This window comes from Paramisgurnus dabryanus, chromosome 18 (assembly GCF_030506205.2).
Source record: "Paramisgurnus dabryanus chromosome 18, PD_genome_1.1, whole genome shotgun sequence".
NCBI classification, from domain to species: Eukaryota; Metazoa; Chordata; class Actinopteri; order Cypriniformes; family Cobitidae; genus Paramisgurnus; species Paramisgurnus dabryanus.
In genome coordinates this window covers 6849064-6871739 of record NC_133354.1, presented here as the reverse complement: position 1 = coordinate 6871739, position 22676 = coordinate 6849064, and the positions used below count along the sequence as shown (strand labels likewise).

At 36.3% G+C, this 22676-nt stretch overlaps 2 protein-coding genes across 2 annotated transcripts; one reads left to right on the top strand and one right to left on the bottom strand.

Annotated features, from left to right (window-relative positions):
- Window positions 1–4858: 4858 nt before the first annotated feature.
- Window positions 4859–10437, bottom strand: txnl1 (thioredoxin-like 1). Its single transcript, XM_065243636.1, has 8 exons — window positions 10201–10437; window positions 9499–9595; window positions 9223–9396; window positions 8115–8237; window positions 6748–6817; window positions 6370–6542; window positions 5405–5509; window positions 4859–5150 (listed from the first exon to the last, which is right to left on the bottom strand). The coding sequence occupies exons 1-8, from the start codon at window positions 10296–10298 to the stop codon at window positions 5121–5123; spliced, it is 870 nt and encodes a 289-aa protein (XP_065099708.1). The 5' UTR covers window positions 10299–10437; the 3' UTR covers window positions 4859–5120.
- Window positions 10438–11461: 1024 nt separating this feature from the next.
- Window positions 11462–21270, top strand: nars1 (asparaginyl-tRNA synthetase 1). Its single transcript, XM_065243637.2, has 15 exons — window positions 11462–11624; window positions 13289–13371; window positions 13495–13560; window positions 14185–14277; window positions 14360–14449; window positions 14609–14687; window positions 16790–16860; window positions 17106–17192; window positions 17285–17506; window positions 17840–18039; window positions 19552–19687; window positions 19789–19902; window positions 20028–20159; window positions 20502–20633; window positions 20920–21270. The coding sequence occupies exons 1-15, from the start codon at window positions 11591–11593 to the stop codon at window positions 21049–21051; spliced, it is 1671 nt and encodes a 556-aa protein (XP_065099709.1). The 5' UTR covers window positions 11462–11590; the 3' UTR covers window positions 21052–21270.
- The last annotated feature ends 1406 nt before the right edge of the window (window positions 21271–22676 follow it).

Sequence of the window (22676 nt, the reverse complement as noted above, 5' to 3'; positions counted from 1 at the left end):
TCTTTAAAATGACACCTTCTCTCCTTTTACACTTTATAAAAACCAACCAATGTTAAAATTTGACTGCAGGTCTAGAGTTTGCTCGACACATCACAAGCCCTGATATGATTTAAAGACGAAACTCACCAGAATGTAGATCAGATGTGTTCAGAAACTGCAAATAGACAATTCATATATAAATAGAAAGTGTTACTTTATCATTAATACCATTTGTAATGATTAATAATAACTTATAGTAATAATTAATATTTTAGCAATAATTAATAATAGTTAATTATTTCTATTATTACTAAATTTATTTTACTGTTGTTCATATAATATTACGTATATTCTTACCATAATTTCGCTTCTAAAATTTTCTAAATTTGGAACCCAGTCTGTGAATTTACTGATCTTCTGTTTTTTACATAAAATTTTCCTACATAATATAAACAATATTATGTGAAAATATAATCTTAATATCTTTAATATTGACAGAGTAAGATTTCAATCAATTATTGAAAACAAACTTTGATGCTCCAAATCTCATTATTAGACATAATCTAAAAGTTGAATAGATAAGCTTTCTACTAATGTATGGTTTATTAGGATAGGATAATATTTGGCCGAGATAGTTTTTAAAAATCTGGAATCTGAGGGTGCAAAAAAATCTAAATATTGATTGAAAAAAAAATTGCCTTTAAACTTGTCCAAATAAAGTCCTTAACAACAGCATCCACTCACCAAAATAAAGTTTTGATATATTTACAGTAAGATGTTTAAAAAATATTTTCATATAACATGATCTTTACTTAAAAATATTTTTTGGCATAAAATAAAATTCAATATGTTTAACCCAGACAATGTATTGTTGGCAATCGCTATAAATATACCCGTACGACTTATGACCGGTTTTGTGGTCTAGGGCCACAAATTACATAGCACACAAAACATGAGCACACACACATGCACATGCACACACACACAAACACCACACACACACACACACACACACACACAAACACACACACATGCGCACAAACACACACACATGCATGCACACGCACAGAAAAGAAGAAAATGTTCAAACGTACACGTTAGCAGCGTACATCTGGTTTTCTGTAAAAAGTGTCCTAAATCTGCCGAGTGTGTGTGTGTGTAGCAGAGGTCAGGTTGATCCATACGGACTGTTCACACTAAATCACATGAGACTGAACTGAGATCAGTGCTTATAGTTTAAATGAGAAGTCACCTGCTGTGAGCTATAATGAACATATGAGACTCATTCCAGATCAGAATCGGGAATTCTCCAGAAACAATAAGGAACACTTTTCTTCCAGCTCATCTGACGTGCGGCTAAAAGTGCACAACAGCTGGATTTACCTAAAACTGGAATGTATTAATACTGTACTCTATAGTTTATTTCTGTATACATGACACAATGTGCTTTGCTGCTTTCTGCACCTTTTGTAATAATGTCAATAAATGTAGAAAATAAATACAGTAATTGTATCCCACAATGCTGACCTTCCATCTCGACCGTAAAGAATTAAACTAAAAGTCTCTTTCTTATCTAATTATATGTTCAAATCAACAAAAGAAAGTCTTATATATTGTAAACTAAATTAACAAAATAACGGGATGATGAACAGGAAGCTCTCTTAATCATGAGGTCCACACGACTACACCGTTTCATAGTATTTTTCCTTTTTTTTCTAACGCAATCCCAGCATCTATTTATGGCAAAACTCGGGTTTAATTACAAATCTAAATAGGTTGTATTAATTTTTCTTTAAACAGTAAACTACATAGGAAAAAAACTTAATTTTTTTAAATCTAAAAACAGTGCCGCAGACCAGTATTGCTCTTTATTCAGAGCAGATAGGCCAGCAGTATTGCAGCTCGTGCGGGGGCACGCCGGGTGCTGGCGGCGGTCTGATGTCTGGTGGAATGATGCCAGTTGACTCCAGGGCATCAGGGGGAAGGGGGACTGTGAAAGGAGAGGAACCCTGTGCCAGGATCAGCCAGTTCTCTGGGCAACAAAAGACAGCACACATTCAGCTCGAGCCGTGCCAATCGTAGGCCAGCGTCGCTGTTCGACAACAAACTCAAGGGGAGGTGGTGTATCTGAACAATGTGCCAGGACGAGAGACAGCCGCCTGACAGAAACTCACAGAGACAGACGACAGGAGAGAAAGACGGAGACCCGGAGGTCCGCGTCCGCCATGTATTTTTAATCATGAATCCTGGATGAAAGATGTAGAGGCTTCTTCCTGACAAACAAATATGTCGGCTTGGAAGGGAGTTCAATGACAGGAGAAAGAGTCAAATAAAAAATAAAACTGTTTCAGTCAATGTGATTCATTCATGCACTTAAGTTTGAACACACCCTAAATAACAATTCCTTTCTATTTAGCCTGGAGGAGGTTAAAAATGGGTCCCAAAGCCTCACAGTCCAAAATATCCTAGAGACTAGGGGTGGACTCCTTTGATTTAGTTACCAAATTACCACCCAGAACACCCTAGCAACCATTTAGAACATCTTGGCAACTGCATGGCAATGCCCTGGCAACAACCCAAAACACCATAGCAACTGCATAGTAACATCCGTCGGTACACCTTAGAAATAACATAACTAGTTCTTGGCAACTACCCAGAACACCATAGCAACCGCATAGCAACGAGTCATTTTTACAGTAAGTGTTTAAATGACTGTATGTTAATTTTAATTTTATCTTAATTTTATAATGTTTTTAACAGAAATGTGAGTACCTCGATGACGTATGCGGTCAACAAATGCGAGGACACACCTGGCCCGGACGTGTCCGGGCACCCTAACATAACTAGTTCTTGGCAACTACCCAGAACATCATAGCAACCGCATAGCAACGAGCCAAAAACACTCAGAACTATCGTTGTGGCGGCAGGTGTTGTACAAGCAAGGTTTTCAGAAAACGTAAACATTTCTTATACGGTGTCTTAGATATGTAGTTGTTTTTTAACACATGTGATGCTATATGTTATGTATATAAAGAACATTTTATCTACATAACGTCAAACTTACCTTAAAAAATATGAATCCGTTCAGTCAGACATTTCAAAGACACGTCACCAACCTGTGGGCGGCAATTTCGAGCGGTGATCGGCGCTTCTGATTGGCTGAGAAGTTCAAGGCCGCGAGCTGCATTGAGAGACTATAATAATTTCTTAATTCTCAAACAGGCATTCAGCACTATTTTAAATTTTATATTACATTATAAAATTACATTACACGTAAAGAAGAATTTAAAAATAATTAAAAACTACAGGAAAAAAGACTTTTGCTTAAATGTTGCTTCAAAGCCCACCCAAACAGAACCGGCCGATCATTTTATGTCCCCCTCTTTATTATACTACACGGACCGGTACCGAACCCTCCGTTTATGCTCTGCCTGGCAGTGTATCAGTGCAGTCTCGCATCCTGAGAGTGTTTCAGTGCACGTGACCCGAGCTCAGCATCTGTCCTCTTCTGCACTTTAAAACAGAACCCCAGATTTAACATCATCAGTCCTGTAAAGAGTCTTATTATACAAAAAATTTACCTCAAATACAGGTGAAATACCGACTTCCAGATTGGAGTATAAATACTTAAACATATATTTAAACACTCCATGCATTGGCCTACATATTGCTGAACTAAATATTGTTCGCTTAAATTACTGATTTAATTATATATAGCCTATTTAATACACAAAATTCAAATGTCGGTCATTAGAATCGATTTCAATTGGTTACAAGCTTAGAACAAAAGGTTTGCTTTATTTTACTTTACTTTATAATTCTTTATATTTAAAGGCTTGTGAAGATAAAATATCTAAATTGTAATTATGTTCTTTTGCGATTGTTAATTATTTTTATTTAACAGTTAAATAAAAAACTTCATTTAAAATAAATTTAGGGCTTTGGTATATTTTTAATGATCGTATCAAAGTTAGTTTTGTTAGGTTATAAATAAGTCTTTTTCATAGAAATAATTTCCTACCTAATGGAAATATTCGTCTGTTTAAACTTACCAAAAGAGCGCCTCAGAATTAACTCGAATGAAAATTTAAATTAAGCATTGTTATTTTTACAGATTATTTAACAAAAGGCGCATTTAAATTAAGCTATGCGATATTCTTAATAATTCACATTGGTCAAATTTATATAAACCGAACTCAATTGATTTCAATAATGACCAATAATTTTATTTTTAATTGTTATTTATAATGTGTTAGGGTCGTGAGTACATACTAAAAACAATAATCAAGCATTGATAATGCGGTTTATAATTAATGTCAAGTGATCAGTGTTTTCTGTGGAAGTAGGCTTTTGTAATCAGAAACACAGATTGAAAAATATATTTATCGGTTTTGTAAAAAATAAAATTGAATTAAAATCAATTAAAAATAAATCTGGATTTTAAGAATTTGAAAGTTTATATTTCTCTCATAACCACACGCATTATTTAAATAAATAAAACACACCTGTCATTTTCCACTTTCTTCTAATATTTACTATATTATAAAATAAAATGTCGTAAATAAATTGAGAAAGAAAAGATGTTTTTAGACAAATGCAGTGGGTTTCAAGGGATTTATCCACGAACGGGAGGCAAGATTTTCCTTTTAATCGTGTTAAAGCGGACACGCGCTCATAACGCGGACTCTGCTGCCACTCAGCGGCCAGAACAGAAACAACAGCAGCGGTCTCATACACCTGTCCCGCTTCATACCAAAATTACATTTAAATGCCATTTTGTGCATTCTCCTATGTAATCATTGAGACGTAAGATGTAACATTAAGAAACAGCAACAGTTTGAAACAGAAACTTTATAACACAATGACAGCCACAGTCACATGCCTTTGAAAAAGGATTGATTTTATTTACAGGAACATTTTCAGGACTTCAGATAAAAACTGTTTGAGATACATGGAGCCTCATTGAGACAAAGCTGTGTGTTCTCTCTCTCTCTCTCTCTCTCTCTTTCTTTCTCCTCGTCCTCTGATGGATGGCGAGCTGAGGGACGATCTACAGTGTGTATGTGGACTCTGCCCAGTCATGTTGGCGGAGAGAGACGTCCGTGGAGAGATCGCAGCAATATGTTGTGTTGTTTTCCTCTTCAGTGACTCTCTCCCTTCTTACCCACAACCTTTAACACACACACACATTACATACATTACAAACAACATTATATGACTTCATTAAATGCTGAAATGTTATGAAATTACTGAATAATACATTAAATCAACAAAATGTTTTCAATCTTGTACAGTTGACTAAATAATACATGTAATTTTACATTTAGTTATGAATGTAACCTAATGGTAAATAATACAAGTGATCTGTTGTATCTAAACATTGGGCTGTGATTGGCTGAATGAGTTTTGGAGGTGGAGACCTCACCCGCTTGAAGTCGTTCATGTTTGTCGCCTGGACAGGAGTTCCAATAAACGTCAAATAGTTCACTTTAGTTGTCTCTTCGTCAGCCTGGTTGGACTTGATAAATAACTAAAAAAAAAAAAAAAAACAGTAAAGGTGAACCAAATACACAAGGTTCATATGACAAGTATTATATTAGTGTAGTGCACTTCCTTACTGTGTTAATGTTTCACATTTAATGCATAATTAAATTTAAAATGTTTATACAAGGAACAGGGTTCCAACTTTAAGTCAAATTCCCTGATTTTTCACTGACTAAAAAGCTGAATTACCATGATCTATTTCCAGGATGTTGTGATGCCTGGATAATGTAGTGTACACCGTGAATTTATAAAATATAGCTTTAAATGCATGAAATGAATAAACAGTGCTAATAAACAAGCAGATTACATTTTGAAAAAAGGAAACTAAAGAGTAAAGCAACAAACAAAAATCCCTGATATTCCATGACCTTTAAAAATTCCATGATATTCCAGAAATTTCATGACCCGTGGGAACCCTGAAGGAAGTTTGTGGTATGTCCACTTGTCTCTTAGATATAGACTTCACCGCTCACACATATTTAAAGAATTAAAGTGATTTAACTGACTCACAGACAACCATAGGGAGTGTTTCATTACACACTTTTGTGGTAATGTGGTAGCTTACCCTACACCACAACTGCTTACTTCCATTAAACCTTGCTTTAAAGGTTTGTGTGTCATTTCAAATTTTACATCAATTCTTCAACAGCACGAGTTAGGAATTTGCTTTCAGGACAATGATGCACTTTGAAGCTTTCACCACAAGGGGGCAGAAATCACTGCATTAAAGATCCTGTTTGGAAAGTTTCTCTAATTTTTAAAATCCTACACTTCCTTAAGTGTTCTCAGACACCAAACAAGTACTGACTACATAAAGTCCAGTGTGTAATGTCTTAAGTAACTCACAGTCACGCTGTTGACGTTCTGAAACTTGACGTATCTGAGAGGGATCAGTCCATCATCTTTGTAGTCTTCCTCAGAAAGATCCAGGGCCTGTGTCGCTTCACTTCTCTCAGCGTCATCAAAACCCATCGAACGAGGGAGATTAATGAAGATCTTCACATACTTTGGAGCTTGAGCTGAGAACAAAATGAGATGGAAAAATACAACATGAAAGGGATTTACTGCACAGTGAACATGAAAGGAGATGGAGCAAAATTATACTCTAAACACAGAAAGAGACTGATAGAGACAAAGACAGTCAGAGAGATTAAATTGAAAATTGAGAGAGACAGACAGACAGACAGAGACAGTGCGACAGACAGACAGACAGTGTTGTCTTACCAAGCTCTGCACACTGCAGTTTCATAGAGAAGAGTTTTACAGGCTGATTAAATGCGATTGTGACCAGAAGCTGCAAACAGAAAAAATAATCAGTTTATAGAGATCAGATTTACAGTCAAACTAAACAGCTGATCATTCACACATTATATTGCATGTTCTCACTAGCTACGTTTACATGATGCAACCAAATAATCTGTTTGTAATCGTATTGATGGCTTAATCGGATGCAAAAATACCTTGTGCACATGCGCAGATGAATTTTGCTTGTCAAAAAAGTTCATGTCTTATATTTACCTCTAATTTACGTATAACATGGTTCTCGTCACAGAAATATGCAATAGCAAGGCTACCTGAAAACAACTTTTTCCATCTCAACTTTGACTTTGTACATTTATCCAGAGATAAAGCATGAACTCGACAAGAGATGCTGTGCGCAGCGTTGCCAAGTTTACATTTCACTTTTCGAGTTCAGTGTTTTTGTGTGGGTTAAAGATATTTTGTTTATTAGTTATTGGTATTTTGGCTGTAAATATTCATTGAGATGGTTTTGATGCGCAAATCTGGCAGCCCTGGCTGTGCTTTTGTGCAGACGTTTGGTCTGGATTATATAGAATTTACATGTAAATAAAAACATTTTAAACTGATTGCAATGTTTAGGGTGCATGTAAACTGTAGTGTAGTAACCTGCAATCAAATTAAATTCAGTCGGATTGACAAAACTTTATGCATGTAAACATAGCCACTAGCTGCATTTCCATGGACAACTGTAATCGGTTTTAATGTTCAATTCGAATGAAAATGCTCCATGTAAAACTAAAAAAATGTGTATTATTGTTATCATGTTTTTATTGTGCTACTTAGCCGCATTTTTTAAGTTATGAAAGTTTAAATCAAAACAAACCAGTTTGATTGATATTAATTGAAATGCAAAATCGAAAAAGTTATCTCGTTTTTGAACCAAACTCTCCATCTCCTTCCAATCCTCTGTGAAGTGATAAGAGACAGCGTTTTCCGGCCAGTAAACGATTAATAAACGGCGTTGCGCAGTGCTGCTGAAGTGATACAGTACAGAGGAAAACTGTGGACTTTGGACTCAGTCTTGGGGACGGTTTCTGCAGCATCATGAGAATGTGTTTATGCTGCTTGATAAATAAAATGAGCACGGCACAAAGCTTGCGCATGTCAAATGATCAAATCTGATTTGAAGCCTGTGCCATATAAACACGCACATCAATCCGATCAGTGTTCATGTAAACGCTGTAATAGGATTTATCAATGATGAATGATTTCATTCCGATGAAAGCAAAAGGTGTCCATGTAAACGTAGCTGCTGTGTCTATAATATGAAATACAAGAATGATTCTCACCTGTTCATCGCAGTCTGACTCCAGATAAGATGAATCCTTGATCAAGCAGTTATCAAATCCACAATCATCGCTCTCATTCAGACATTCACAGCCTGCTTTATTTACAAATGGCATCAGGTCCATCTAAACACACAAAACACATGAATAACATTCACACACGAGCAAATCATACTTCAGAGATCATGCTGGGACTGGAATATATAATAAGTTTAAATCTCAATCTTTTTGATTTGCACTAAACGGACAGGAGGAGGAATGATAAATTAGCTTCAACATATCAATAAATAGCAGAATTTACCTGCAAACAGTTCATTTAGAAAATGTGACAAATATCACACAAAAGCAATTTAAGAGACTTAAATCTGACAGTTTGAGCCGATTCGAGTCAGATCACAAAGAAGAATCACAAAACTAATCCAATACAGCTTTTTCAGAAACTTAAAGGTGCCAAAGAATGCATTGTAATAATCTGTTAAATTGTTCTTTGATATTTACATAGAAAGTTTGTGGCTTAATAAAGTGCAAAATGATTCAGAGTCATTTTTACATGTCCATTTACAACCCTAGGATTTGCCTTTAGAATGAAATGGTCTATTTTTACCTTATTTGAAAGGCTCATGAATAATAATGAGGAGCTCTGCTCTGATTGGCTGTTTCTTAGAGCAGCTCCATCAGTAGCTCTGTGTGTGTGTAAACAGATCTTATGTTTGAGTCTGTATCAGATTTTGAGTAATAATCAATTGTTTTGGAGATTGTTAATAGACGTTTCTGAGTGATAAGTTTGTGTTTTACCAGTATGGACCTGTTAAACGTAACTGTAACGTCAATAATAGAACTTCAGCCTGAACGTTAGCATATAGCATTAATGGGGGCATACATATCGACTGTAATGTCACAGCGGTCTTTTGCATGCACAAGGTTTACATAAGAAGGATATGGGCTCACGATATGTCATTACCATGTACAGAACTCTTTTTATTCATTTATGCCTACGTAAATAGAGTTTTACATTCTACGGCACCTTTAATGGTCAAACTAAAAATAAAAAGGGAGTCTTATCTAAAAGCAATTCTAGTTAAAACACATTAAAAAGACCGAGTGTACTGACGTAGCCTTTAGGAATATCAGAGTCCTCGTTGCTCCCAGGATCATTTTCCACGTGCTGCTTGATTTTCTCTTCTAGACCTGACGCATCCGCGCCCTGATACTGGTCCACGCGAACTCTGTTTCGGAAAAACAGGAACATCGGTGTTGCTGAGATATTATTGGCCGCAGCTGTTGCCTAAGAAATCACAAGTCAGAGGAAAGTCTGTTAGTCTTCAGTGGATCAGAAAGTCTTTTGGAGAAAAATTAGTAAATAGTTCGGTGCAAAAATCTCTCTCACCTGACAGACGTGGACGTCTACTTCGAGAAACACAACCTGAGGATATTTATTGCTCAACATGTTGAATGCTGGAGCTATTCTGACACAAGGACGACACCTGAACAAAGACATAAAAAACAGCCAACATCACAACAAACGTAGACATGGGTTCCTGGAAACCAACTGTTTAGGCTGCCAACACCAAGGTCATGGGTTCGAATCTCAGTGAAATTAATCTAATGTGGAATATAAAACACACTTAAAATAAAACAGTTTATGTTTCAGAATGGTGTCATTTAATATTTCCACTGATCTGACACAACATTACACTGAAACATTGAGAAATCCGATATGTAACAAATACACTAAGCAGAGTCCCATGTATTTAATATCACAATACCACTATCATAGTATTACTATCATGGTAGTGTCCAGAAACGTGTATTTATAACAGCGGGTGGTATTTAATTAACATGTTAATAGTTATACTAGTACAGTATTTTAGTAAGGGGCGACCCCTAAACAAATCACGGGTGCGACTGTGTGTGTTTTGCTAAGTCATGATGCTTTCGGTTTTGCTCTTCTCTATCACATCCCGCAGGTTCGGATGTGGGTGTTTGGATCGGGACCGGCTAAGAGTCTCGGTCCCGCTGCAGTGTACGAGTTTCAATGTTGGTTTCGGTTCGGTTCGGCTGCAGGCCCCTAACACAGAGACACACTCACCCGCTCATGGTGAACTTCACCACGGCCAGCTTAGATCCCGCCCCGCTCAGCTCCGCCTGGAACTCTGGGTCCGTCGCGATCACCTTCACCCCGACCATGACTTAAACACACAGATAATCGGTTAGCGGTCAGCGCTGTTATCAATTACTAAACAAATCTGCTTGACCAGAAACACTGAGCGGCTCCGCGCGGCACAACAGGTCACACTTCCTGTGTAGTGATGATGACTGAGAGCGATCGGACCAATCACAGACAGGAAAGACGAGGGATGGGCGGGGCATGATGTGCGTCATGACGAAAAGGGTTAGGAAGTGTCGCAAAGTATGAAAACCGTACAATATCATACCTAAGAATCTCTGGTCATACTAGTATTTTCTAATATTTTTTATTTATTTGTTTACTTGTAATATGCAAAGAAGAAACAATACAAAATTGAAAGGGAGAACATAATAAAATCAACGATATATTAAATAATATTAGTAAATATGACCGTAATCATGAATGAATGCATGAATCTGAACAATTATGGAGAAATCTTTGTTTGCCTATACACATAATAATTTCACACAGTACACACACATATATATAATGCAAACACAAACTTTAATTTTGTATGTGATTAATCAAGATTTGACAGCCCTATCAAATGATTGATAAGTCTAATTATTGAGGAGAGGTAATATTCATTTCTTCACTCATAAGACATTTTTTTTTTATCTAAAAGACGATGAGTAGGAAAATCCCACTGTTGGAGAAACTTAGTTCAGATCAAAATGTCATATTGACTTGGAAGTGGGTGTTTTGCACAAAATGACTGCTAATGCATGTTATTTTTTTATTTTTGCCACATCAATCAACGCTCTTTTAGAAATGTACGAGTGCTAAAGCAAAAGTTGCAGAACACTGAGATCAGTCAAGATAATTTTGAGATGTGCAGGACAGAACATATTAAAGAAGCTACAATCAGTGATGTGTAATCATGGAGAGGTGTAAAATAAATACATCCACACTTCCATATAAATGTATGACCAATATTATGGATAATTAATAATTCGATATCACTCCAGAAAAGCAAAATAATGTTTTTTGCCTTACAGTCTATGGTTTTTACTCTCCTAAAGCAGCCAATCAACTTCTCGCTTATTAAAACTCCCGCCCACTAACCGCATGCCGACCAATCGTCTTATCTAAAACAAGCGTCAATCAATCAACAGACCAATCCCTAGATGAAGCGAAAGCGCTGACCGGCTCGTGTGCGCATGCGCGTCTTCAGCAGCTAGTGAGCGTGTGTCGGTGAAGGAAGGAGACTGTCAGTGCTGAGCGATTAAACACAGCAGTTTCTCTGAACACAACAGCCGAACCGAGCTCAACTCAACTCTACAGTGCTCATATGGCGGACGAGGGCGTCGGTCAGATGTCGATCCGTGAGTTTGATAGTGATGATGTTGATGATGCATAATATCTGCAGAGGGTTGCGTCAGATTCATCGGCTTCCTAGTATTACTGTATTCATATAAACACTATAATACTTCATTAATTTAGAACACTACACTAAACTGCATTCACATAGAGCACTATACAGTCGACTGTATTAATAGTATATTTATATAAAGCACTTTATGCTTTACTGTAGTAATACTGTATTCATAGATCACTGTACTAACTTACTACACTAGTAATACAGCTTTCTTGGGGTTGCATCAGATTCATGGCATGCTGTTTTTGCCTACTACATATAGATCGCTATACTCTAGAACAGACTCAACCTTTATTTTACTATGAGTGTTTGACGACCAGTTTATCCACATGTTTAGGCTAATCACTTAATTATTCACTTATAGCTAAACAAGGCACTAAATTAGGGTACTTAAATGTAGAAGAAGAAACACACTACCACAGAAATGTACTAATATAATCTTTTTGATTTAAAGTTAGTAAAACATTTTAAATGTCAAAATAATAATAAACAAAACGTATTGAGTCTACAGAGATGTGCTGATTAATAAACTTATTTTAATCTTCAACTTTAGACCTTGATGAGAATTAAAGGGGTCATATTATGGGATTTAAAAAAAAAAAGTAAAATAAATCTTTGGTGTCCTCAGAGTACATACGTGAAGTTTTAGCTCAAAATACCTCACAGATAATTTATTATAACATGTTAAAATCGCAACTATGTAACCAGCAAAAATTTGCCGTTTTTGGGTGTGTCCTTTAAAATGCAAATGAGTTGATGAATTGCAAACACTGATCACCATAATGGTGGTTTTGTTGAAATTGAAACTTAGTTGTGCTATGAATTATTTTCTCTCTTTCTGCACTAAATGGCAGTGATGTGGTTGGTTTATGCAGATTAAGGCGGTATTTATTGTAATACGACAAAACAGGCGAAATCTGAACAAACTAATTGTTCACGTGCTTGCAGAGAATGGTTTACCAGAACTAAGTTACTGGGTTGTTCTTTTCACATTTTCTAGATTGATAGAAGAACTGGCAATCTAATTATAGCATTTAAACATGGAAAAAGTCAGATTTTTACCCTATGACCACTTTAACATAATTCATTATTAACAAAATAAATAAGCCATGTGATATGAAAGTGATATAGCCAACATTGTTGCTTTACTGTAATAAAAATCTGCATTTCCCACCTAACTTTAAAACAGATGCTTAGTTTGTGGTTTATTACTATTATAATGAAAACCCAACAAAAAATAAACAAATACAAACACACTTGTATTAAAGGACGAAATGAACACTTTATTAACCAGTGTTCTTTAGCACTTTTACTTTCGTCATTGTCCAGTCAGTGTTGAAAGATCTGTGTAACAAAACCAGCCCAATGGTCATTCAAAATTAGTCCAAAAGCATCCCAATGACTTTTCACAGCCCAAATACCAACAACTAATGAACCAAATGTGTGATGCGGGAGCATGTGACATCACAGACCAACTCATCAATAGTTTATTATCGATTTTGTTCATTAATTGTTGCAGCCCTTAAGTTATTATGATAATGCATATTATTGCTGTAAAAAGATGATATGACAGGTGGACCGGTGTTAATCCTGATGTTGTTGGATATGTAGGTGAGCTGTACGTGTCTGATAAACAGGGCAGTGATGTGGATGGAGACGGATCAGAACAGAAGCCCTTTAAAACTCCACTAAAGGTCTGATTTTGTGTGTCTGATACCTTCCTGCTTAGCTTTAGTCATACAGGATTTCTGTTTATAAAACATGTTAAATTATTTAATGTATTTTATTTATTTAAATATTCTCTGTAATATTCTCAGGCACTGATATTTGCTGGAAAAGAACCCTTTCCCACCATCTATATGGACTCGCAGAAGGAAGGAGAGGTGTGTACACATTTCAACAGTGTGAACACAATTAACCAATCTTAAATTCCTAAAATTCTTTCCAAAATCCAATCTTAGTTATTTATTTTAAACCAGAAGACAATCCACTCAGCCAAGAAGTACAATCATATGGGGTCAGTTTCCCGGAAGGGTTTAGGTTAATCCAGGACTAGGCATTAGTTATATTAGGACATTTAAGCAGTTTTGACAAACATGCAAACAAAAAAAATTATGCATCTTGAGACAAAACATTGGCACTGATATATGTCAAGATATGTCAGTGCAAGATGTATTTAAGGGAGCTCAATTGATATGATAAAATGCACAACCTTTATTAAATAATGTTTATGTTTACAGACATGCACGTGTATTTATATGCATTTTTTATTAGAAAAATATATACCATACAGATCTTGACAACAATCAAAAGATCCTCTGTATTTCTGTATGCATTCATAATAAAACAAAGTAAAGGTATCCTTTCTCTCTATTTATATGCATTTGCATCTTAAATGTACAGTATAGGTTTTATCCAGAGTCTCAATTCATGAGAATTTAGTTATGTTTAACACATTACAAAAATAAGTAATACTTGGAATTTTTTAACTGTATTTGTGTTGCTAGCGTTGGGCCGTAATCTCTAAGACTCAGATGAAAAACGCAAAGAAGCTCTTTCAGCGAGATCAAATGAAGAGTGATGCTAAAGAAAAGAAGGAGGTATCTGCAATATTTCTCTCTTGCATTGCATGTACTGTATGTGTCTGCTCTGATGTCTGACGTCTGTTATGATGATTGACAGGCTGAAGATGCTGAGCGCAGGGAGAAAAATATGGAAGAAGCAAAAAAGATCATCATCGAGAACGACCCCAGCCTTCCAGAACCCAAAACTGTGAGCATCAAGATTGTTTTTTTACATTTTGCTATGGTTGTAATGTTGAGCCGGGTAAGTTCTCAGTGTGGTTTATTGTTATTTCTGAGAATATGAAAGTGAAAGTGTTGCATTTCTTTGAAAAGATGATACAGTTTATCTTCTCAATGAATCTCTCAGGTGAAGATTGATCAGCTGGAGTCACTCAGAGAGCAGAGGGTGAAGGTGTTTGGTTGGGTCCATCGCCTACGAAGGCAAGGTGAGATGATTCGGCTAACATGCACAGCAGGCCTGATGCACTCATCCAGTCTTTCAGAACAGTCATCTGCCGAGAAAACTTTGTAAAGTTTATAAAGAAAATAAAAAATGTGTAAGGGACAGTGAGTGTGTTTACATGCACAGATTAAGCCCTCAAAATCTGCTTATTATAGAAAATTTACATGCAAATCAATAAACTGGCTATGCAGAAAACATGGGATTTGGAGATTTGTCAGGTTTCTCGCAGGCATTAGCCTCTTTCACACAGTAATACTGGTAAATTACCATGAATTTACCAGAATGAATTTACCAGTAAATACAAAAATGTGCTGTTCACACACGCATTGACATTCCGTCTTTTTACCAGTAAGACATCATTCACACATCAGTATCAAAATACCGGTAAATTCGTTGAGAAAGCGGAAGTACCTGTGGCGCGCGGCGAGCTCAGTGTTGTATTTGTAAACAATCCACGTCGTTCATATCCACGGTCCGTATTTTGTTGTTTTCACGTCTGTGGTAAACTCTGACAGTCGCGAAGTTGCTCATGACCAAACAACATTGCATGAGGTGACGTCAAACCGATGGCGTTTTAAACAACAGTACTTTTTGCACATTAGGCTTCACATAGGGCGTGCTAAGGACGTCGGCAATTCGACAAGTAGGTGGTAAGATGTTTTAAACAACTTGGGTGAAGAAATGTGGACGTAAACTTCAGGTGTGCTCGACTTTCAAGCACCGCATGTGTGGAAACGTCCGTAAACAATCTGGGCGTAAACGCGTCATCTGTTTTAAATCATTATGATTGGCCCGAAGCTGTCAGCGCGGTCTGACGTCGTCCGTTCTAAATGCCGGTAATCCTATATTTTTCGTTCACACATAGCGCTTACCGGTAAATTACTGGTAATCTTACAACCTGTCTTACTGGTAAATTGGGAGCACTGATTTACCGGAAAGGTTCTGTTCACACATGATCTGTTAACTGCAATTTACCAGTAAATTACCAGTAAAGACTGTATGTGTGAAAGGGACTATTGATGTCACCGCCTATAGTACATATAGTCGTTCAAAAACTGTCAGGAAATTTGTCTTAAACTATACTGTTATATCTCTTTTTATGTCTGCAGAACCTGTAAATGTAACCTGAGCTTTTATTGTGTTTGAGTCGAGTGCAGATTTTAATGCGTTTCTTTGCGCTTACTGCCACGTGTGATGTTTATCTTTCACACATGGAGACAGGCACACATAAACAAAACTATGAGAGCCGGTTAAGTGTTTACACACAACGCATAATCAGGGTAATGAGCAAAAAACTACCCCTGCTGATCATTTTTGCTTACATTGTTTATAGGCTTTCCCCGATAAAAGAAAAAAGTTTTTACATGACCCCACGTTATCAGTTTATTGAGCATGATCAGCGTAAGACTGTGCATGTAAATGCATTCAATGTACCCAGTCATGATCAGAAATTATTATACAGCATTCTAAAGTAACAGCAGATATCAGCGGACCTCTCTCAAATGATTTAGCCTGATCATCACAATCACCCCTCTCCCTGTTTACCCCCATCCCCTGTTCACCCCGATCCCTGACAACCCCCTGATCCCTGACAACCCCCCGATCCCTGACAACCCCCCGATCCCTGATCACCCTGTTCACCCCGATCCCTGATCACCCCCCATCCCTGAAAACCCCCCATTCCTTGATCACCCTGTTCACCCCAATCCCTGATATCCCTGATCACCCCCAGATCACCCCAATCCCTGATATCCCTGATCACCCCCAGATCACCCCTAGAAAAACATCAACACAAGCAATCATTTAAGAACTGATCCCGGATCCCTCTTCACTGCAATCTTTCGTCACCCTGATCGCTGATCACCTCTATCCCCAATTGCCCAATCCCCCCCGAGCCTTTATCACCCCTTTCCCTTACCAACCTGATCCTGATTAGGTTGTCTGGGTTTTTTTGTGATTTGTTGAACATTTGTGTGAACTATAAATAGAAATCCAGCAGTTACATTATTAAATGTTGTGGGTTTGTTGTGTCAGTAAAGTGAAACTCAAACAGTGTTTAATTCTTAGATGTTTTTTTATTTTTAGGAAAGAATCTTCTGTTTATTGTGCTGAGAGATGGAACTGGTTTCCTGCAGTGTGTTCTCACTGATAAACTGGTAATGTGTGTTTTTTATGACAGTTAAACACATTTATCCCCAAAAGTTTGGTATTCCTGTAAATATTACTTTATAAAACTACTGATGTTATGTCACTTAATTAGTTCAAATGTTTGTGACATTCAGTCGTATATAATATGTGTAGCATGAATGGAATTAAGATTGTTATGGTGTAGATGTATTGTATTGTATTGTATTGTATTGTGTGTGCAGTTGTTGACTGAATGTGTCTTTGTCATATGTAGTGTCAGTGTTATAATGGACTGGTTTTGTCTACGGAGAGCACAGTCGCTCTGTATGGAACCGTAAAGCCGGTTCCTGAAGGCAAACAGGTGAGAATTTACCCAAATTATTCATTAAACTGAGAGAAAACCTAATATGCATTAAACACTATGACGATCTTGTTTTTCTGTTGTTTTGCAAGGCTCCAGGCGGTCATGAGCTGCATTGTGATTTTTGGGAGCTGGTGGGTTTGGCTCCAGCAGGTGGCGCTGATAATCTCCTGAATGAAGAGTCTGACGTTGATGTGCAGCTCAACAACAGACACATGATGATCCGCGGTGAAAACGTCTCAAAAATCCTTAAAGTCCGATCCACCGTCACCCATTGTTTTAGAGAGCATTTCTTCAGCAGGGGTTATTATGAGGTAATTCATTAACACGAACTGTGGAAGCTATAAGATATCAGTTTCTAACATGACCGATGAAAGGCAGATATTTATAGGATACTAAATTAAATTTTGATGACTGGAAATATTTCATGTTCAAATGCAATGATTGGTGAAAATGAGGTCAACTAATTTTTTATATGCAATCTCCAGACAAAGCCCTTATGGGACTTTTTTGGAAATGTTTTGAATTTTGAAACTTTTTCTTAAACATTTAATAAAAAAAAAAAATTTTTTTACAATAATGTGCATTGTACAGTTTGTAAAGTAAATGTGGAGGTCTGTTTTTGACTTCTTTTGATGGTTTTTCAGATAACTCCACCCACATTGGTGCAGACGCAGGTGGAAGGAGGCTCAACTCTCTTCGGTCTCAACTACTTTGGTGAGAATGCATATCTGACGCAGTCGTCACAGCTGTATCTGGAGACCTGCATTCCTGCTCTGGGTGATACTTTCTGCATTGCGCAGTCGTACCGCGCTGAACAGTCACGCACCCGCAGACACCTCTCTGAGTGAGTACAAACATCTGTCTGTCTGTCTGTTTGAGTTTTTACTGATACACCTACATTTAATGTCAGCATCATCAAATCACAATAGACACTTATGGATGTTTTCTTTAGATTAGGGACAACATGCTTCAGTATTTTATCTTTATTTTAAATGAAACACCTGACACAATGTCTTTATAAAGAACTTTATGTGAACCTGTCTGTGAAAGTCTCATAATCTAAATATTCACACATTTATTTCAACCTTTGACATGATCTTACTCAGTCAATATTAACCCGTTAAAGTCGCCATGAAACGGAAGTAGCGATTGCCTTATTTTCCCCGTGGTGACGTATATCCGAGTGAAACGGCTTTTGAGATGAAATAAGGCAGGGCTGGATTTGAATTTGTCCATCGAGATCTGATTGGATCGTTTGAAGTTGGGTCGTGTTGCTAATTGCTAATCGCTGCGATCTTCTCCCGGACCCCGCCCACCTGCCATACTTTTGACCGGAAGTGAAGAGAGATCGTTTTGAGGAGGGGAGGAGATTTGCATTTTTGATTAAAGATTATGAGCACACACGAATTTTAAAAAAATAATGAAGCTCACAGATAAGTCATTTGTTAATAATACCACAATATTAAAAAAATATATATAGTTTTTCATTTCAATTTCATTGCGACTTTAATATAAGCCTAATCTTGGTCTTGTTTTAAAGAAAACACTCAGAAGTTTTTCACTGCAGTGTCAGAACATGAAAATCTTAAAATAGAAAATTGTTATAGCAGTTTACATTTTCTTTACTAAGTAAAACTAATGCAATAAAGTATATATTATATACATAAAATTGAAATGTTTCACACCAGAAATGCTACAAAATTAAAGACATAATCCTAAAATAGCTGTGATCCAAAGTTCAAGTTTCACAAAAATGAGGTTTGTGTCACACTTTTAGTGGTTTTACCAACAAAGGCCACTAGGTGTCAACGTTTTGCTACATACTCTTGTCACAAATTACTAAATTACTCTTCACACTTTATTACTATTGGCAAATAGTTTAAAAAAATGACAATTATGTTCTTAGACCTTTCCAATGATATATAGTTTGCCAACATTTTTGCAAATTGATTATAGGTTATATAGTGTTATGTATATTATAATAATAAATATGCATTCCTATGGGGTCAGTAACAAAATTTCTACACTTTTTAAGCGTTCCAACAATATATAGTTTTTTGGATTAAGAATAGTGTTTTAGTGTTATAAATATGTAAAATCAATTTGGGCCCACCTGTGGGCCTGTGAAATTTTAGAAACTGAATCTCACTACGTGATTACTCTTCCAATATGGGCTTTCTAAGGGCTTTCCAATGATATATAGTTTGTCATATGTGATTAGATGAAAATTTACATGATAAATATTGAAGTAAACTCCGGTGTCCCGCTCACAGGACTGCGGCAGGTAATGGGTTAAAGATATCAAGGTTATATTTTTACAGCATGGTTGAAAACAAAAAAATGAATGTTTTCTCAGGTATACCCACATTGAAGCTGAATGTCCCTTCATGAGCTTTGAGGATCTTCTGAATAGGTTGGAGGATCTGGTGTGTGATGTAGTGGACCGGGTTCTCAAGTCACCTGCAGCGCCTCTTCTCTATGACCTGAATCCTGTATGAACCTTGACCTCACGCACATCATGTGATCTCATCATTAGCACACTTGAGGAACCTGTAGAAATTAGTTTAATGCTTATAAACATGTTTCTGTGCAGGACTTCAAACCTCCAAAAAGGCCGTTTAAGAGGATGAACTACACGGAAGCCATTGATTGGCTGAGAGAACATGATGTTAAGAAGGATGATGGGACGTATTACGAGTTTGGAGAGGTTTGTATTATATTAATTCCTCTAGTCTTGCAGTAGACTCAGTATATTTATTATCTTTAAATGATTTTTTTCAATATCAGGATAAATCCTTGCCCTTAAATGAATCTTGTGTGTTATTGTTACAGGATATCCCAGAAGCCCCTGAGAGACTCATGACAGACAGCATAAATGAGACCATCCTGTTGTGTCGTTTCCCGGCTGAGATCAAATCATTTTACATGCAGCGCTGTCCTGAAGACCGACGTCTCACTGAGTCGGTCAGTATCAGATCTGCTTTTCTCTCATTACAGAATCCACTATAAAAATGTGCTTTTGTTTTAAGTCCAAACTAAATCTGGTGTGGATAATGAGATGCAGGCCGATGTGATTAAATAAAATTAATTTAAATAAGGCAAAAATAAATGAACCCAATTAAATGATGATAGCGATCGACCAATAGATTGAAATGGCCGATATACGGCATCAGTCAGTAAATCTTGTCAATCTTTCTCTTCCTTACATTTGTGGTACCACACACTACCAGATCCACAATGCATGTCTTTATTTTTCAATGTGCATCAATTAAATACAAGTAGCTAACGTGTGTGTGTTTGTCTCAGGTGGACGTTCTTATGCCCAATGTTGGTGAGATTGTGGGAGGCTCCATGCGTATCTGGGACGCTGAGGAGCTTTTGGAGGGGTATAAGAGAGAGGGAATTGACCCCACACCTTACTACTGGTACACTGACCAGGTAACATACACAACACAGCCTGTCCTTTACACATTATACACAATATATTATTATAATATCATTATAATTCACTATTCTGTAATTAAATGATTGATTGAAATTACAATCTTTATTTTCAACAATATTTGATATTCACAATATTGTGTAATTTTCAGGATAATTATGTCTTCATATCTAATATTCAATATTTTGCCCACCCTGAATCTGTGTGTATTTGTAATTGTGCTTAAATATGTAGGTTTGTAGTGTGTGTACATATTAAACCGTGTGTGTGTGTGTTTTGCAGAGAAAGTTTGGCACTTGTCCTCATGGTGGTTATGGTTTGGGTCTGGAGCGCTTCCTCACCTGGCTGCTGAACCGCCATCACATTCGTGATGTTTGTCTGTACCCTCGATTTATTCAGCGCTGCAGGCCTTGAGCCCACAGATACACAAACACACATAAACACACACACTGAGACCAACAAGCCAAAAGTCAACCGCTCTTGTACTGTCCGCTGTCACGGCTGAAGAAGAGACCACATTTATATGTCATGTTTAAAGATCTCAAATACATTACGGTTTAAATGATGACCTGAAGTTGCGTAATATCACTGTAATATTCATCTGTGGCATAATAAATAAATGAGTTGATGAAAGCTTGAGTGTTTGTATTCTTCAGTTGTTTTTATTCCTCAAGCACATTCTCAATTTTAAAGTACATGTTGTCCTGTTTAATACACCTTAAGGTAAAATCATTCAACGCTTTTAAAGCTGTTATGCTGTTAAAATTAGTTACGTTTTGATTTTTTTTGTATGATAACTTTGTGCCAAGTGTTATAATGTTATCAACATATTTGATATCTTCATCACTCTATTCATGGTAAGGCTGCATAACAAATAATCATAACTAATCGTATGCAGAATAAAAGTATTTGTTTGCACCATATATATGTGTGTATTGTATATAATAATTATGTAAATATAATTACACATGCAAAATAATGTATATGTATAATGAAAAAAATATATATATATTTATTATTTATTAAGTACTCATATTTACATATAATAAAAATTTTATATAAATATAAAAAATTACATACTGTACACATGTAAAAAATTTACTTTTTTAAACGTATGAATGCATAGTTGTGTAATTATTATACACAATAAACATACATATGGTCGGTGTAAACAAAACTTTTATTCTGCAAACAAATAGTTGCGCTTAGTTGTTATCTTATGCAGCCCTAATAATTAATTCATAGTTATCATGAGAAAAGTGACATTACTCAGTTGAGTAATTTCATGTTGTAATGAATGATATGTTATATGTTTTAGATATAGGTTATATGTTATTGTTTTTAGCCGAACCTACATAATAATAAAATAATGACTTTGTTTTAACTTCCTTATAACTCAGCAGTCAGCGCACATCTTCTTGTGCACAGATAAATGTCACAAACCATACTAGTCATTAATGAACAAGAAAACTTAATTTATGAATTAATTTGCTTTCATCTGCAGAATGAGCATTTATAAATATTTACAGTTTCCTTAGAGACAGAGTGCAACGCGTCATAATCTGAAAACCACGCCCACCATATAGACGACTTGTATTGTGTGAGGCTGCCTCCTTGTCATTCTGGCTTATAAAAAAACAGAACAATGCCTTAAATCTGCTGTGTGACATGGAGCACAGCTAACAAGCCAAAAAACACAGAAATAATTTTTCATAAGGTGTCGACCCCAAAAACGAGCGTTTAAAGACACAAAAGTGGATAAGAGGCAACTTGTCATAGTACTACAATAAGAACCACGCCCACTTATTGCCTGTATCCACTTTTGTCTTCTTAAAGGCTGGGTTTTACGACTCTGTAGCTTATAAAAACTTAATTCTGTTTTTTTTTTTTGCTTGTTAGCTGTACACCCTGTCACACAGCAGCTTTTAGGCATTGCTCTTTTTTTTATAAGCCAGAAATGACCAGGAGACAGCCTCACAAAACAAAGTGAATTATTAATATTATTTTAATATTTTATGTAAATATTTACGTTTCAGCTT